Source organism: Salarias fasciatus, chromosome 17 (genome assembly GCF_902148845.1).
Source record: "Salarias fasciatus chromosome 17, fSalaFa1.1, whole genome shotgun sequence".
Taxonomy (NCBI): domain Eukaryota; kingdom Metazoa; phylum Chordata; class Actinopteri; order Blenniiformes; family Blenniidae; genus Salarias; species Salarias fasciatus.
Window position 1 is genome coordinate 11,712,518 of NC_043761.1, and position 15,693 is coordinate 11,728,210.

At 40.4% G+C, this 15,693-nt stretch overlaps 3 protein-coding genes across 8 annotated transcripts in view; all 3 read right to left on the reverse strand.

Moving 5' to 3' along the window:
- Nucleotides 1-265: 265 nt before the first annotated feature.
- On the reverse strand, nucleotides 266-3,793 carry LOC115404357 (E3 ubiquitin-protein ligase TRIM39-like). The gene is made up of 2 exons (XM_030113653.1): nucleotides 3,698-3,793; nucleotides 266-2,629 (listed from the first exon to the last, which is right to left on the reverse strand). Exons 1-2 carry the CDS (start codon nucleotides 3,762-3,764, stop codon nucleotides 852-854), a joined length of 1,845 nt encoding a protein of 614 aa, XP_029969513.1. The 5' UTR covers nucleotides 3,765-3,793; the 3' UTR covers nucleotides 266-851.
- A 1,211-nt stretch (nucleotides 3,794-5,004) lies between these two features.
- The window catches only part of LOC115404359 (ninjurin-2-like), a 34,063-nt gene continuing 23,374 nt past the window's right edge, over nucleotides 5,005-15,693 (reverse strand). The window contains exons 2-5 of one of the 5 annotated variants that reach the window (XM_030113659.1): nucleotides 14,935-15,071; nucleotides 14,609-14,688; nucleotides 12,276-12,453; nucleotides 5,005-5,027 (exon numbers count right to left, since the gene is read on the reverse strand). In XM_030113659.1, the coding sequence (XP_029969519.1) occupies nucleotides 12,287-12,453; nucleotides 14,609-14,688; nucleotides 14,935-15,071 (384 nt within the window). In that variant the 3' untranslated portion in view covers nucleotides 5,005-5,027; nucleotides 12,276-12,286. Of the gene's footprint in view, nucleotides 5,028-10,967; nucleotides 10,994-11,477; nucleotides 11,612-12,267; nucleotides 12,455-13,793; nucleotides 13,983-14,608; nucleotides 14,689-14,934; nucleotides 15,072-15,693 lie in introns of those variants that run through there. The other 4 variants (XM_030113660.1, XM_030113661.1, XM_030113657.1 and 1 more) reach the window with 4 other exon arrangements.
- LOC115404358 (tripartite motif-containing protein 16-like) lies at nucleotides 5,236-9,720 on the reverse strand. 2 transcript variants are annotated; one of them, XM_030113654.1, is made up of 2 exons: nucleotides 9,644-9,720; nucleotides 5,236-8,657 (listed from the first exon to the last, which is right to left on the reverse strand). In XM_030113654.1, the coding sequence occupies exon 2, from the start codon at nucleotides 8,653-8,655 to the stop codon at nucleotides 6,871-6,873; it is 1,785 nt and encodes a 594-aa protein (XP_029969514.1). In that variant the 5' UTR covers nucleotides 8,656-8,657; nucleotides 9,644-9,720; the 3' UTR covers nucleotides 5,236-6,870. The 2 variants fall into 2 exon arrangements, with proteins under 2 accessions (XP_029969514.1, XP_029969515.1); XM_030113655.1 differs by lacking the exon at nucleotides 9,644-9,720 and adding an exon at nucleotides 9,459-9,634.

The following is a 15,693-nucleotide window of genomic DNA, read 5'->3' on the forward strand; positions in this document are numbered from 1 at the left end:
TCAATTATTTTCTGCCTTAATGACAAAGTAAACATTCTGACTTTCAGTGCTCACACAATACGAAAAGAACAAAGCATTTTGAGGGCATCGACCATTTGTTTGAAAAAGAAATGTAGTTTTGCCACCCGAATGAACTATTTTGAAAGAGAGCTTTGACAGGTGAACTGTGTGGTTATGCTGAATTGTCCAGGTTGTTTTTGACAAGGGAACCAAGAGAACTGATAGCGCCCAGCCTGTTTAGAGAAATGAGTCAAAACCACTGAGAAGGATCTTTGCATTTTGGTGGCACTGACTATTTATATAGAAAAGAAATGTAGCTTTCAAACATGAGTGAACAGTTTTGGTAAAGATATGAGGTTTTGCGAGTGAACTATGGCGTTGAGCTGAACTGTAAGACCGTTTTACTACCAGTAAATTATCTTAGAGTTTTCAAAATGTAATTTCTGTTTCAAGAAATGAGCCAAACCAATGGAGAAAAACTGTATAAAAAAAATCACACAAGAACAAACAAAAGTATTTCTCCATGTCCTTTTTGCTGTTTTTCAATGGGGTTTTTTCCATGTTTTCACTTCACCCAATTGTACATTTGATCTATATATTTGTAAAAGACCAATAAAAAGATAAAAAGAAATCAGAAGAAAGGAACAAAGTTTGGTACGCCCACTTGTTGGCTTCAAAACAATTTTGCAACCTGCAGGTTTTTTAAGGAACAAAGCAGGAACTCCATGAAAAACCAAAGATCTTCTGCTGCTGTATGCTGGCTCAAATTATTTTGTGTTTTTATGTAGAATAGGTGTTCTCTTGAATAGAAGCCGATCAGTCCAATTATGGGCCTTTGTTCTGGAGGCACGTCAGGGTGTTTGAGCTACAGGTGTGATTACTAGTTCACTGTCACGAGCAGCCCCAAAAATCGAAAAGGCAGGAAAGAGCTTTTGTCTTGGATTTAAAAAACCACCAACCATCGAACTGAGAAAAGACCTTAGCATTGAAGCGCCAGTGAAATTGCATCCGGTGAAGGAGTAGATCAAAGTCCTGGCATCCACGTCGTAGAAGGAGACCTCTTTGTTTTCATAATCCACAAACACTCCAACTCTCTCCGGTTTCTGTCTCAGGAACAGGGTTTCTGAGCGAGATGAGTCAAAAACTGAATAGCACTCCCAAAGGGTGGTGTACAGTGCAAAGATCCAGCATGTTTTGTTTGACACGGTCGGATTGACCACACCCACCTGAAAGTTGTCAAGGCCACTGACTTGAACCTCATAGTAGAACTTGCCTGAAGAATAACCCTCAGTCGCCAGGACAAAAGGGGCTTGTTCAAGACTACACACGAGCCCAGCAAGGTAATTCCATATGTTTTGATGAAAACCCAGCCGCTTCCCATCCTCAGACAACGCAAGTCCAAGGGACAGCGTGAACGCGTTCATTTGCACGTTCACTGCATGGCACTGCTGAATCATCGCCAGCTTGTCCTCAGGTTTCGACAAATCCTGAATGAAACCATCAGCCATCATCGGTCCTTCAGTTGCATCTTCTGGTTCACAGCTATCAGACAGCCTGACCTCATGGAGGAGCAACTCCATCTCATTAGTGATAGCCTTTTCCATCCGTTCCACTGCTTTTTTCACAATCCCCGCATAGATCTGAGGACTGCTATCAGGAAGTTGCTGTGGTGCAGGGCTGAAGAGGTCCTCAGTGTGTGTGGGTAGGTGAAGGGATGGCCAGTTCTGCAGCAGGAGGAGATGGTCCTCTGTTTGTAAAAGCTGCTCCATTTTAGATCTTCTCCTCCTCAACTTGGCAAGTTCCTTCTCCAGCTGTGCGACTCGCCCTTCGGCTTCCGTCTCTGCTTCTTTCTGCTTCTCCTGGATCACCCCAATCAGCTCTGACTGCCTACATTTCAGAGAGTCCACCAGAAACGCGAAAAATGCATTGATGCTCGATATATCACTGTCTGACTCCTCTCTGCTCTGCTGGATGGAGTCTTTGACTTCTTTAACAGTATTGGATTTAGCTTCTTCCATTATTTTCATCCCTGACGTTGCACTCTGGAGCTGTGCTGCCTTTTCCCTGTGGGCTTGCTCGAGTGGAACAGCTTTATGACCCACATGGTCGTCTTTCAAACACTTGAAACAAATGCACACCTGGTCTGGTTGACAGAAGAGCTCCAGCATCTTGTCGTGCTTCGTACACACCCTGTCCTCCAGGTTTGACACGGGCTCAGTCAGCTTGTGCTTCCTGAGACTTGCCACCCGCAGATGAGGATCCAGGTGACCCTCGCAGTACGAAGCCAAACACACCAGACACGTCTTCTGGGCTTTGAGCTTTGGTCCGACGCAGATGTCACATGGCACTTCTCCTGGTCTGACAAATATCTCACCTTCCGCCTTCACCCTCATGCTCTTAAAAAGCTTCACCATATCCCTGAAGTCAGTGTTGACCTGGAGCTGTGGTCGACTGCCGAAGCTTTGCTTACAGATGGGACACTGTATTTGGCCGCTGCAGTTCCAGTACCCTGTGATACATGCCTTGCAGTAGTTGTGACCACAGGGAGTAGAGACTGGATCAGTGAACACATCCAGACAGATTGAACACAGGAACTGTTCTTCAGGGAGGGTGCCACCTGAGGCCATCGCTAGAGAAAAGAAAGACATGAAGTTTTTTATTAAAGTAGTTATCCTACACTTTTTAGACTATTTTTTCAGTCTTTAATGTGATTTTCCACATTAAATCATCCCATTTGACCTGTTGCAGTCAAAAACTTACAAACGTCAGTGTGACCATTTGGATCAATGGCTGCTATGGACTAAATGTAGGCAACATTTGACAGAATACTAAATGTTATACTTGTTTTTTACAATTAGAACTATATCACTACTCACTTTACGCATTGAGGAGAACACTTATAGCACATATTTCATCTTTTAACAAGATAGAACATCCTAAAAGTGAAATCAATGGCACAAAAAAACTTACCTAAAATACAAATAAATTGCTCTTTTGTTTGAGTTATATTTACTTTTGCTATACAATTATGGGGAGGCATTCCAAAGTAAAGGCACCAACAAAATGGGATTTTTTTAAACAGTTTTATAAATTTCTAACCTGCTACAATGTCGCTCTCCATTAAATTGACAGCTACAAATATTGTAATATAATAGAATAGCAATGTTATTCTGTAGGTCATCTGGGTTTTTTACTTTCATAAAGTGAATAAATGAAGGTACATGAGGATTAAGAGACTATGTGGGGGCTGTAAGTTGTTCTTTGATATCTATACTTGGGGTATTTCAGTATTTTAAAAGGATCAGGTTTCCTCAGAAAGAGTTATTTATTTGAAAATGAAGAATAATTGACCATACTGACGTGGGTTTGTTACTATAGGTCTTATAAACTCTTTGGTGGAAGAAAGTAGTTCAAAATGGGTTACTGACAGTTAAGGTAAAGGCTTTGTAACATGCTGGCTTTGAATAAATAATAATTTTCCAAAAAAAAGCTTGAAGAAATCCTCTGAGCTGACCAGTAAACGTGCGAATTCACAGCTAAAAATAACACAGGAAAAGCAACCTTGACAAACTGGCAGAGTGGCTTCAATGTTATTGCGTTTGAAATGAAAGTATTAACGATTCGAAAGAGTCGCAGACAACTGTTCCAGGCAAATCTGCACTGTAAAAAGGAGGAAGATTAACTAAATTTTACCTACCAAGACGCCTGTCAGCAAGGTTTTGCTTTGGTCGTGAGCTCCGACTTGACTTTCGTCTTCCTGACATGATTCGTCAGTCCATCGAGTCAGTCCTCATCCCCTTCTGGAAAAAAAACTGCGGGAGTAAACCCATATCTGCCCTCACTGGGGCAGTATTTCACTCCTTTCTCTTTCCAACAGAAAGTTTTCGTCCAAATATGTTAAACCAGAAACTTCTTTTCTCTTTTTCCCCCATCTTTATTATGTTTGAACAGCGAAGTCATTGACAGCACCTAGCTGGTGTTTTGTCAAAGGATTCCTTTTCACAAGAAAACATTGTTAACCGTTTTTGTTTCTATTATTATTCGGATTGTGTTTTAATTATTACATGATATCATGAACAGGTATATATCACACGTCAACAGGGTTTCAGTTTGTTCCATGCTGTTTTTCATATTTTCGACAATGTCCCTGCATTATTCTACGGTGGGAATTTCACTCTAAAGACATAATAATCTTTCATATTATAAAAGATTCAGCACAGTCGTGGACAATATCTAATTATTTTTTCAGTTAAAGTTTAAGATAGTAAATGCAAGAAAAAAAAATCTAATCGTAATAGTAGTAAAATGTGGTAAAAGTATTTGACGATAAAGCTCAATTTGACCTGGATATGCAAATGAATATCTAGCCAAATTAGGCGATGACGTAGTGTAGAACTTTCCTGACTGAAGAGTTTGCAACAATGTATCTGTTTTGATGACGTCATCGTCTGATTTGACCTAGATATGCAAATGAGCAGCCATACAAATTAGATGATGACTTAATTTAGAGGTTTTCTGACTGAAGAATTGGCAACAATGTATCGGTTTCAAAGAATTGTGGGAGAAAATGCTACTTCAATAGTCTTACAGCCAGTCAGTAATGCAATGAGATAAATATACTGTCAAAATGTTGATGATAGATGAATTGTAAAATAACAAGTGTCCTTTCAATTGACTGTGCAGCTCAAAATCTGCAGCAAAATCAGGTATTTCCAATATGACTTCATAACACAGTAAATATCCCGATCAATTATTAGCAATATTCATGCTCCTGTTTATTTGCAGTAGTTTTTTTTTTTTTGCCTTTTTTGGTGATTTTGGAAGAATTTAACAGATAGATGAAGCTAACCAGACAGTGATGGTGACTGCTGTCACTGGATGGCACCATTACATTGTGTGTGACAAATGACATTCTCACTTTCCAGAGGTATAGTTAGCAAACTTCCCTCACAGCGAGATAATCCCCAGTTCGAGTCCAGGAGGTTTTCTGAGCAGACTTTCCCAGTGTGTGTGTGTGTGTGTGTTTGTGGCAGTCACCTGTGGTTGAGGTTGATTTTCCACAACAAATTGAAAATGTGGTTGTCTGTATTTGACTTGTGATGGACTAGAGGACCTGTCCAGGGTGTCCACTGCCTCATACTGACTTGTACACCTCGAACCCTTCAGCTGATCCTGATTTGGCAGTATAAAAATGAGATGGATCACACTGATGATGTGGAACATAATAACAAAGACTGCATTTTTGATAGTTTATTATTGCAGCAAAGAAATCATTTCTGTTTTAAAGTCAGAGTTCAACAGCACAACAACCATGTATGCCTCTTTAAGCAAATTGTAAACATGTAAAAATGACACACACACACACACACATACGCAGACCAACACAAACATACACTGTGTCCCAGTTCCCTGGGCGCCAGTCAGTCAGCCAGTTGAGGTATAAAAAGTGCGCTGGCTAAAGTTCCCCTTTACAGAAACACATTAGGAGCGACGGACCAATGCAATCTTCTGCTATCCTAATGAACAGTGAGGATTTATTCACTGTGTTGACTTCTTTCTCTGTTTTCTCTCACAGTGAAGACTTCAAGTAGAGTTCTGAAATAAAAATACATACAAAATTCTTTGTTTGCGGCAGTTTTATTGCTTTTATATTGGGGCTTTAATTCTGCAGATCTGAACAGAAAGTCATGCAATTACGAAACAAAAAGGAGAACAAAATCATGTAACTCACTGTAATGTAACAGAACAGACGTGAATTCTGAGTAGCATCTTACATAACATTTTCAACAGAAGTAAAACACGTTTTAAAGCTGTTGTATTGTATTTTTGTTCAAGCATTCTGATTATTGCATTGCCTTGCATTCATAACCATATTTTTTTAAAAACAGAGAAGTGATTAAATAGCTGCAAAAGGCTGACAGAAGTACAAGAAATGATATATTGCTTATGATACTCTAGTTAAATTCAATCAAATGACGCAAAAAAAAGAATGTGTTCCAAAATTAATGCTTAGATATACACTTATTAACTGTGAGAAAAAAATCGCCATCATTGACAGTTGTTATCACTTCATTTTTACATAAAGACCACATAGTAGTGGATTAGGAGCTAGTATTCCCACCTACTAGTGAAAATCTCCAAATTTGAGTTTGATCTTTTGAGTGGAGTTTGCATGTTCTCTCAGGTGCTCCAATGTCCAGTCCAGAAACATGCATTTGCAGCTAATTACTGACTCTGACATGCCTAAAGCTGTGAATGCGTGTGTGATTATCTCTCTGTGAGTGTGTGTTGGGTCCATGTGATGAACTGAGGATCTGTACATAGTGTAAGTTGAATTAAACTGCAGCCAGCAGCATCAGCCCCTGATGGCCCTACACTGGATAAAGTGATATAAAGAAAGAATATAGATATAAGAATATAAGTTGAGCAGACCCTTGATTAATAAATAATGGTGCCACCTTCTGGTCAAACACCTACATTGCATCCTGCCTGCAGGCACATTACTATGAAAAAAAAAATCACACAAGCAAAAGTATTTCTCCATGTTATTGTTGCTGTTTTTCAGTTTTTTTTCATGTTTTGTTCTCTTTTGACTTTACCTGACTGTACATTTGATCTATATGTTTGTAAAAAGTTCAGGATAAAAAAAATCAGAAGGAAGGAACAAAGTTTGGTATGCCCACTTGATGCTTTCGAAACAATTTTGCAACCTGCAGATTTTTTAAGGAACTAAGCAGGAACTCCATGAAAAACCAAAGATGTTCTGTTGATGTATGCTGGTTCAAATTATTTTGTGTCCTTATGTAGAATGGGTGTTGTCCTGAATAGAAGTTGGTCAGTCCAATTACGGGCCTTTGTTCTGGAGGAACTTTAAGGTGTTTCAGCTACATGTGTGATTACTAGTTCACTGCCGTTAGCAGCCCCAAAAATCGAAAAGGCAGGAAAGAGCTTTTGCCTTGAATTTAAAAAACCACCGGCCATCGAACTGAGAAAAGACCTCAGTATGGAAGCGTCAGTGAAATTGCATCCGGTGAAGGAGTAGATCAAAGTCTTGGCATCCATGTCATAGAAGGACACCTCTTTGTTTTCATAATCCACAAACACTCCAACTCTCTCCGGTTTCTGTCTCAGGAACAGGGTTTCTGAGCGAGATGTGTCAAAAACTGAATAGCACTCCCAACTGGTGGTGTACAATGCAAGTATCCAGCATCCTTTGTTTGACACGGTCGGATTGACCACACCCACCCAAAAGTTGCCAACGCCATGGACTTGAACCTCATAGTAGAACTTGCCTGAGGAATAACCCTCAGTCGCCAGGACAAAAGGGGGTTGTTCAGAATTATAAGTGAGATCAGCAGGGTAAACCCACGTGTCCTGATGAAATCCCAGCCGCTTCCCATCCTCAGACAGCGCAAGTCCAGTGGAGACCGTGAACACATTCAATTTCACGTTCACTGTATGGCACTGCTGAATCATCGCCAGCTTATCCTCAGGTTTCGACAAATCCTGAATGAAAGCAACAGCCATCATCGGTTCTTCAGTTGCATCTTCTGTTTTAGGTACCTCACAGCTATCAGACAGCCTGACCTCATGGAGGAGCAACTCCATCTCATTAGTGATTGCCTTTCCCATCCGTTCCACGGCTTTTTTCACAATCCCCGCATAGATCTGAGGACTGCTATCAGGAAGTTGCTGTGGTGCAGGGCTGAAAAGGTCCTCAGTGTGTGTGGGTAGGTGAAGGGATGGCCAGTTCTGCAGCAGGTGGAGATTGTCCTCTGTTTGTAAAAGCTGCTCCATTTTAGATCTTCTCCTCCTCAACTCGGCAAGTTCCTGCTCCAGCTGTGCGACTCGCCTTTCGGCTTCCGTCTCTGCTTCTTTCTGCTTCTCCTGGATCACCCCAATCAGCTCTGACTGCCTACATTTCAAAGAGGCCACCAGAAGCGCGAAAAATGCATTGATGCTCGATATATCACTGTCTGACTTAACCCTCCTCTGCTGGATTGAGTCTTTGACTTCTTTAACAGTACTGGATTTAGCTTCTTCCATTATTTTCATCCCTGACGTTGCACTCTGGAGCTGTGCTGCCTTTTCCCTGTGGGCTTGCTCGAGTGGAACAGCTTTATGACCCACATGGTCGTCTTTCAAACACATGAAACAAATGCACACCTGGTCTGGTTGACAGAAGAGCTCCAGCATCTTGTCGTGCTTCGTACACACCCTGTCCTCCAGGTTTGGCACGGGCTCGGTCAGCTTGTGCTTCTTGAAACTTGCCACCCGCAGGTGAGGCTCGAGGTGACCCTCGCAGTACGAAGCCAAACACACCAGACACGTCTTCTGGGCTTTGAGCTTTGGTCCGACGCAGATGTCACAAGGCACTTCTCCTGGTCTGACAAGTATCTCACCTTCCGCCTTCACCCTCATGCTCTTGAGATGCTTCACCATATCCCTGAAGCCTGTGTTGACCTGGAGCTGTGGTCGACTGCCGAAGCTTTGCTTACAGATGGGACACTGTATTTGGCCGCTGCTGTCCCAGTACCCTGTGATACATGTCTTGCAGTAGTTGTGACCACAGGGAGTAGAGACTGGATCAGAGAACATATCCAGACAGATTGAACACAGGAACTGCTCTTCAGGGAGGCTGCCATCTGAGGCCATCGCTAGAGAAAAAGAAAGGCATGAAGTTGATTATTAAAGTGATTATCTTAAACTTTGAGGACCATTTTTTTTAAGTCATCGATGTGATTTTCCAAATTGCATCATCCCACCTGGCCTGTTGCAGTCAAAAACATACAAACTTAAATGTGACCATGTGGATCAGTGGTTGCTATGGACAAAATGTAGGCAACATTTGACAGAATACTAAATGTTATGCTTCTTTTGTGCGATTAGAACTATACCACAATGAACTTTAAGCATTAAGGAAAACAATTATAGCACACATTTCATTTTTTTAACATGATATAACATCCTAAAACGTCAAATCAATGCTACAATAAAAAATTCACCTAAAACATGAATAAATCAATCTTGTGTTTGAGTTATATTTACTATTTATATATCTATAGTTGTAATGGCAATGTTAATCTGTACGTCATCTGGGTTTTTGTGGGTTGTTTTCACCTTCAGGAAGTGAATACATCAAGGTATATGAGAATTGAGGGACTATTTGGGGGGGGTTAAGCTGTCGTTATATGCCTATACTTGGATATTTCATTTGAGTTTGTTAAAAGGATCAGGTTCACTCAGAAAGAATTATTTATTTGAAAATGAAGAATAATTGGCCATATTGACGTGCGTTTGGCACTGCAGGTCATATAAAGTCTTTTGGTGGAAGAAAGTAGTTCAGCAAGGAGCTCAACATAGGTTACTAGCAATTAAGTTGAACGTTACTGTAACATGCCGGCTTTGAATAAATAATAATTTCCCAACCAAAGCTTGAAGAAATCATCTGAACTCACCAGTAAACGTGCGAATTAGCAGCTAAAAACAACACAGGAAAAGCAACCTTGACAAACTGGCACAACGTGGCTTCAGTGTTATTGCATTTTAAAATAAATTATTAACGATTCAAAACAGTAGCAGACAACGGTTCCAGGAAAATCCGCACTGTAAAAAGGAGGACGATTAACTAAATTTTACCTACCAAGACGCCTGTAAGTAAGGTTTTGCTTTGGGCGTGAGCTCTGCGTTGGCTTTCGTTTTCCTGAAATGATCGAGTCATGTCCTCCTCCCCTTCTGGAAAATCTGAGTGAGTAAACCCATATCTGCCCTCACTGGGGCAGTGTTTCACTCCTTTCTCTTTCCTGAAAGTTTTCGTCCAAATATGTTAAACAGAACCCCCCCCCCCCCCCCCCCCCCCCCCCATCTTTATTACTTTTGAACAATGCAGTCATTGGCAGCACTGTTCTTTTTTTTTTTAAACCAAAGGATTCCTTTTCACAAAATATAATTAACCGTTTTTGTTTCTAAGTTATTCGAATTTGAGTTTCACCATTACATGATACTATGAATATCATCGCTGTGTGATGTATCCATCACACTTCAGCAGGGTTTCAATTTGTTCCATGTTGTACATATTTTTGACAATGTCCCTGCATTATTCTAGGGTGTGAATTTCACGCTAAAGTCATAATAATCTTTCATATTGTCAATTACAGTCGTGGATAGTATGTAATTATTTTGTCAGTGTTAAGTTTAATATAGTAAATACAGTTAAAAAGTTGCTATTAATGTAATAAAATGTGGATAATGTAATTGACGATAAAGCTCAATTTGAGCAGATATGCAAATTAGGTGATGACGTATGTGGAACTGTCCTGGCTGAAGAATTGGCAACAATGTATCTGTTTTGATGACGTCATCGTCTCATTTGACCCAGATATGCAAATGAGTGACTAAACAAATTGGATGATGACAAATTTAGAGGTTTTCTGACTGAAGAATTGACAACAATATGTATCACTTTCAAAGAATTGTGGGAGAAAATGCTACTTCAATAGTCTTATAGCCAGTAAATAATGTAATGACATAAATACAGTGTCAAAATATATTGATGGGAGATTCATTGTAAAATTCAACATGTGCCCTTTCAGTTGGTTGTGTAGCCCAAAATCTGTAGAAATATGAGATATTTCCAATATGTCTTGATAACACAATTGACATCCTGATCAATTATTATCAATATTTATGCTCATGTTTAATTTGCAGTAGGTTTTTTTTTTTTTTGTGATTTAGGAAGAATGCAGCAGATGGATGAAGCTAACCAGGCAGTGATGGTGACTGCTGTCACTGGATGGCGCCATTGTATTTTGTGTGACAAATGACATTCTCACTGTCCAAAGGTTTAGTGGTTAGCAAACTTCCCTCACAGCGAGATAATCCACAGTTCGAGTCCAGGAGGTTTTCTGTGCAGACTTTCCCAGTGTGTGTGTGTGTGTGTGTGTGTGTGTGTGTGTGTGTGTGTGTGTGTGTGTGTGTGTGTGTGTGTGTGGCGGGGGCGGGGGGGGGGGGCACTCAACTGTGGTTGATTTTCCACAACAAATTGAAAATGTGGTTGTCTGTATTTGACCTATGATGGACTAGAGGGCCTGTCCAGGGTGTCCACTGCCTGATACTGACTTGTACACCGCGAACCCTTCAGCTGATCCTGATTCGGCAGTATAAAAATGAGATGGATCACACTGATGATGTGGAACATAACAACAAAGACTGCATTTTTGATAGTTTATTATTGCAGCAAAGAAATCATTTCTGTTTTAAAGTCAGAGTTCAACAGCACAACAACCATGTATGCCTCTTTAAGCAAATTGTAAACATGTAAAAATTACCAACAAATCACATATATGTAGGTTATTCATTAAATGGTGACAGATTTTGTTTCAAAGCACAGGCTAAGTGTGAGGATTATAAATTGTGAGTGTCTTTGTTCAGTAGTCGTTGAGGTTTTGTCAATGAATTCGCATCATAAGCCAGGGGAAGTATCCCGTTCTCTGCATGCCAAACGTACTGATGAAGAGGTTCAGGGCCGTGGTGATGAAGACGATGATGGTCGTCACGTTGTTCAGGTAGTCCAGACGCTTCTGCAGAGTGGAGTTGTTCAGGTCTCGACGGCCTGCGTCACCCACAAACACACACATAGGAAGTAGAGAAAGAGGCGGTTCAGACCAAAATACGCGTCTACACACCGACAGAGAAGTTCATGTGTAAGATGTTAAAATGATTCAAAAACTTGGCTTCCTTCACTGATTGTCACCCAATGATACACACATGAACTCCACCTCAAGCTAAGATCTAACAATCACACCATGTGGGATAGAAACACGATGCACGAACCACAGGATTTTGTTTAAACACCAAATTTATTCAGCTTTTTGGAAGGGATTGTGACACACATACACCCTGCTTTCGACTGATACTGAACCTCAAAGCCACTTTTATGTCTCACACACACTTTGAAGTAAATCCGGCTTCGAAGAAAAAAAAACAAGGTTTATAATCCCAACAGTTTAAACAAGTAAAAAAATGTTGGTATACATACAATGAACAGCAGGCACAATTCTCCACAGCACAACTGCAGTTAATTCAATGAAGCACATTTGCATTGCAGTCGATTACAGTGTAAATGACTTTTTAGAGCAAGGATAATTAGTATGTAATCAAGCATGGATCAATACAAAGTGAAATGTTTTCCTTTGACAAAGACAAATCATTTGGTTACATTGGTGTTTGTGCGTCTGTGTGTAAACAAAGTATCGGTTCACATGTGTGTGTTCGACATGTGGGTGCATCAGAAGTGGAGTCGGGCCAGCAGCCAGCGAAAGAAGCCGGTCCTCTTGGAGCCGAAGAAGCTGATGAAGAAGTTAATCACCGTGGTGACGAAGATGACGCCTGTGGCGAGGTTGTTCAGGTAGTCGAGTCGTTTCTGATTGGACACCAGGTTTAGGTCCCTGCGGGCTACAGCACATGCACACACACACACACGCAGACAGACACACATGGTTTCAAACGTTTCACCCATCTACACACACGTACAGTTGGTGCTTGCAAACACACATCCAAACACATACACACACACACACACTCACATTAACCCAAACAGCAGAGCCATTCAATCAGCCCTCCAGCTTCATGTGCTTTATTTTAATTGACTTAATCACACTGTAAATTCAATGTGTCGACAAATGGATTCAATTTTTAGCTGCTAAGGTTAATTTGTCTGCTTGACTAGATGAATATCAAGGATGCAATACTTGTAATTCCATTCCTGTGCATTGAGTGGCAGTAATGAGTCACTATAGCATCTAGCATACTTTCTAAATAGAAACTGATGATTAAAAATGTTCTTATGAAATTAGTAAACCTTAAAAATGGATAAAATGTCTATGAAAAGATACAAAAGGTAAATCTACCAAAATGGTCAAAACTGGAAAAATGTCTGCTGGAATAGCTAAAACAGCTGAAATGACATTCACAGCTAATAGTGGCTAAATAAATTAAATTAGTCAATATTTCTAAATTGTTTTTTTTAAGTTACAATTGATAAAATGTCTAAAATCACCAAAACCGCTGACAAGGGTAAAAATTGTTGAAGTTTCATAAAAACTAAAATGACTTAAATCACTAAAAATATTGGGGTGAAAAAGAGAATCTATTTAAATACTTAAAACCTTTGAGTCATCTACTCTGAATTATTGTTCCTTGTGACCAAAAATTCAAAATTAGCTACAGTTTTGGTCGATCCAGCAAAAGTTTAAATACAAGCGTATAAGCTGGGATTTCTTCATGTTAAAGGTTTAACATGTTTTGTAACTATAAGGGCATTTTATTTGGTGTGAACTGAGTAAAGTCAGTCTCGAAGATTACAGAATAACTCACCACACCCCCATGTGGTGTAATGGGATATTGCAGGGTGGGTAATTGGTGCTCAATAGCATATGCAGATGTTTTTGAAATTATAATATAACTGTCATTAACCAAAATTCTGAATAATTTAGATTTTTTTAAGGATTTTGATGTGATAGAAAATGTGTTCGCTCAAAGATGTTTAGTGCAGAATTTGCAGCAGCTGCACGTTGCTGCCATCTGATGGCTGATTGGAAAACTACAATACAGCTTAGTTCATAGCTATCAGGAACCACCTAATTAAAGAGTAGGCTATCTTTAAATCTGATTTATTTTAAAGATACATTTGGTGTATACTATAATAGATATAAAAATGCTATCTCTGGCTCTTTATTTTGACTTTATCTTTTTCAAAAGTGAGTTAAAATACAAACACGACTGATGTGCGTCGGAATATCTGTGAAGTGTGTCTCATAGAATGAAGCGCTGGAGGAGCCATCGCAGGAAGCAGCTGCGCTGCGTGCCGAAAGCTGCTTTTATGATGTTGACAATGAAGGTGAGGAAGATGATGCCGGTAACCAGGTTGTTCAGGCAGTTTAACCACCGCCGACAAGACTGGAGGACGGTCAGCTCCAGACGAGCTGTGCCCACACACACACACACACACAGACACACACACACAGATAACCAACACATGCACACGGACAGAAAAATAGAGACAGACACACAAATCTTGTTGGTGCCTTGGTCCAGTCCATCCATTCATTCAGAATAAAATCAGAGTAGTTGCTGTAGTTGATTAGTGAGTAGTTTTTGTGATTGAAATATGTTTTTCTCCAAAGTAAAGCCCCTCATGTTAGAATCACTCCCTACATCAGAAAGTCAGAAATGCATCCTGGCAAAGAGGCCGGTGCGCTCCATCCCCATCACCGAGATGAAGATGTTGGTGACGAAGATGAAGAAGATGAGAATAGTCACATAGTTGTTCAGGCTGTCCAGGCGCTTGTGATTGGCCTCGTCGTTCAGGTCCCGCCGGCCTGCAACACACGTGTACAAACACACACCAAACGTAACGACAAAACAAGAACAAAATCCCACACGAAGCCAACAGAAATACACTCTTCTTCTTCTTCTTCTTTTCTGTTGCCCATAGTGCTGAGTAGACATATTTGGCACCTTGCTTATGTGTGTCAGTGTATTAATTTGTTAATATGACAGGTTAGAAACATGAAAGATGGATTTTGAACGCACATTTTGTAGTGCTCACCTATTATTATGATCAGGACTCCAGCCACGATCTGAAGAGCCAGGGAGAAGGAAATGAGTGTCAGCACTGCAGCGTAGTACCTGGCAAGAAGAGGGGAAAAGCAAATATTGAAGGACCTTTCATTTGATCAAATCTATTATTGCTGCAGACATAATCAACTTAGAGAGTTCTGATTACTTTTTTCTTGCTTTTGCATACTGATGCACACACTGGTGCAAATCAATGTTGGTTTGGCAGCCATGCTTAAGTGCAAAACCAATCCTACCGGCTGGCAACAACACAACAAGAGCCAAACCACTGCACCACCGTGCACAAACGTATCTGACCTGTATCCAGCTCCCTGCTCGATGACGGTCTTCATGTGGGTGATGTTAGCCAGGAACAGAGCGATGTCCAGCATCCCCTCTGCTGCCGTCTTCTTGGTGGCGTACAGGTTCATGTTCAGGTTGGAGGTCGAGCCTCCCTGAAAAAGAGACAAAATCCAGAAGTCAAAACACAGGCGCATTCTGGAGAGTGACCTGAAGAGGGAAGCAAAGATCAAACTTACAGTGCACGAGTTTGGTAATAGCAGATGTGCAACAATTGTGCAATATTGAGTCTAAATTTACCATTAAATATAAGATTCTTTTTTATTTAATGTTAACTGATGAAAATGCCTGAATAAATAGCTTTCACTGAATCGATTCCATTGTATTGTTCAGATTTCAGTGTTGTGGTCTGTCAATTGTTCGACAGTGAATGCTCCACAAACATTTAAAATTCAGAGATAGTGTTTTCCTCAAGATTTCTTTCACTTTTCAAGGAGAGAACAGCCGTGTAATTACTTAATCAGATTTAGTATTGTGAGCCTTTTTGGCAAACAGCCAGCTGAGATGGTGTGTGTGTGTTTGGACAAGACAATCGAAGGAAAAGATAACACTGACCATCATTACATAAAGCCCCAGTTGATGACTCACAGCTCATGTTGGGACTAAAGTTTTCGAGATGTAATTATTGTCCCCGTACGGAGGAGCGGCCGCAGACGCACATATTGGATTACTTAACACTGAGCTATAGATTAAAGTGCTCTTGTCCACAAATGGATC

Bases quoted from the DNA above. Each gene is read 5' to 3' on its own strand.
- LOC115404357 (XM_030113653.1), bottom strand. From the start codon at position 3,764: ATGTCAGGAAGACGAAAGTCAAGTCGGAGCTCACGACCAAAGCAAAAC. The intron at 2,630-3,697 runs GTAGGTAAAATT...TCTTTTCTCTAG, and splicing joins CCTTGCTGACAGGCGTCTTG to CGATGGCCTCAGGTGGCACC.
- LOC115404358 (XM_030113654.1), bottom strand. From the start codon at position 8,655: ATGGCCTCAGATGGCAGCCTCCCTGAAGAGCAGTTCCTGTGTTCAATC.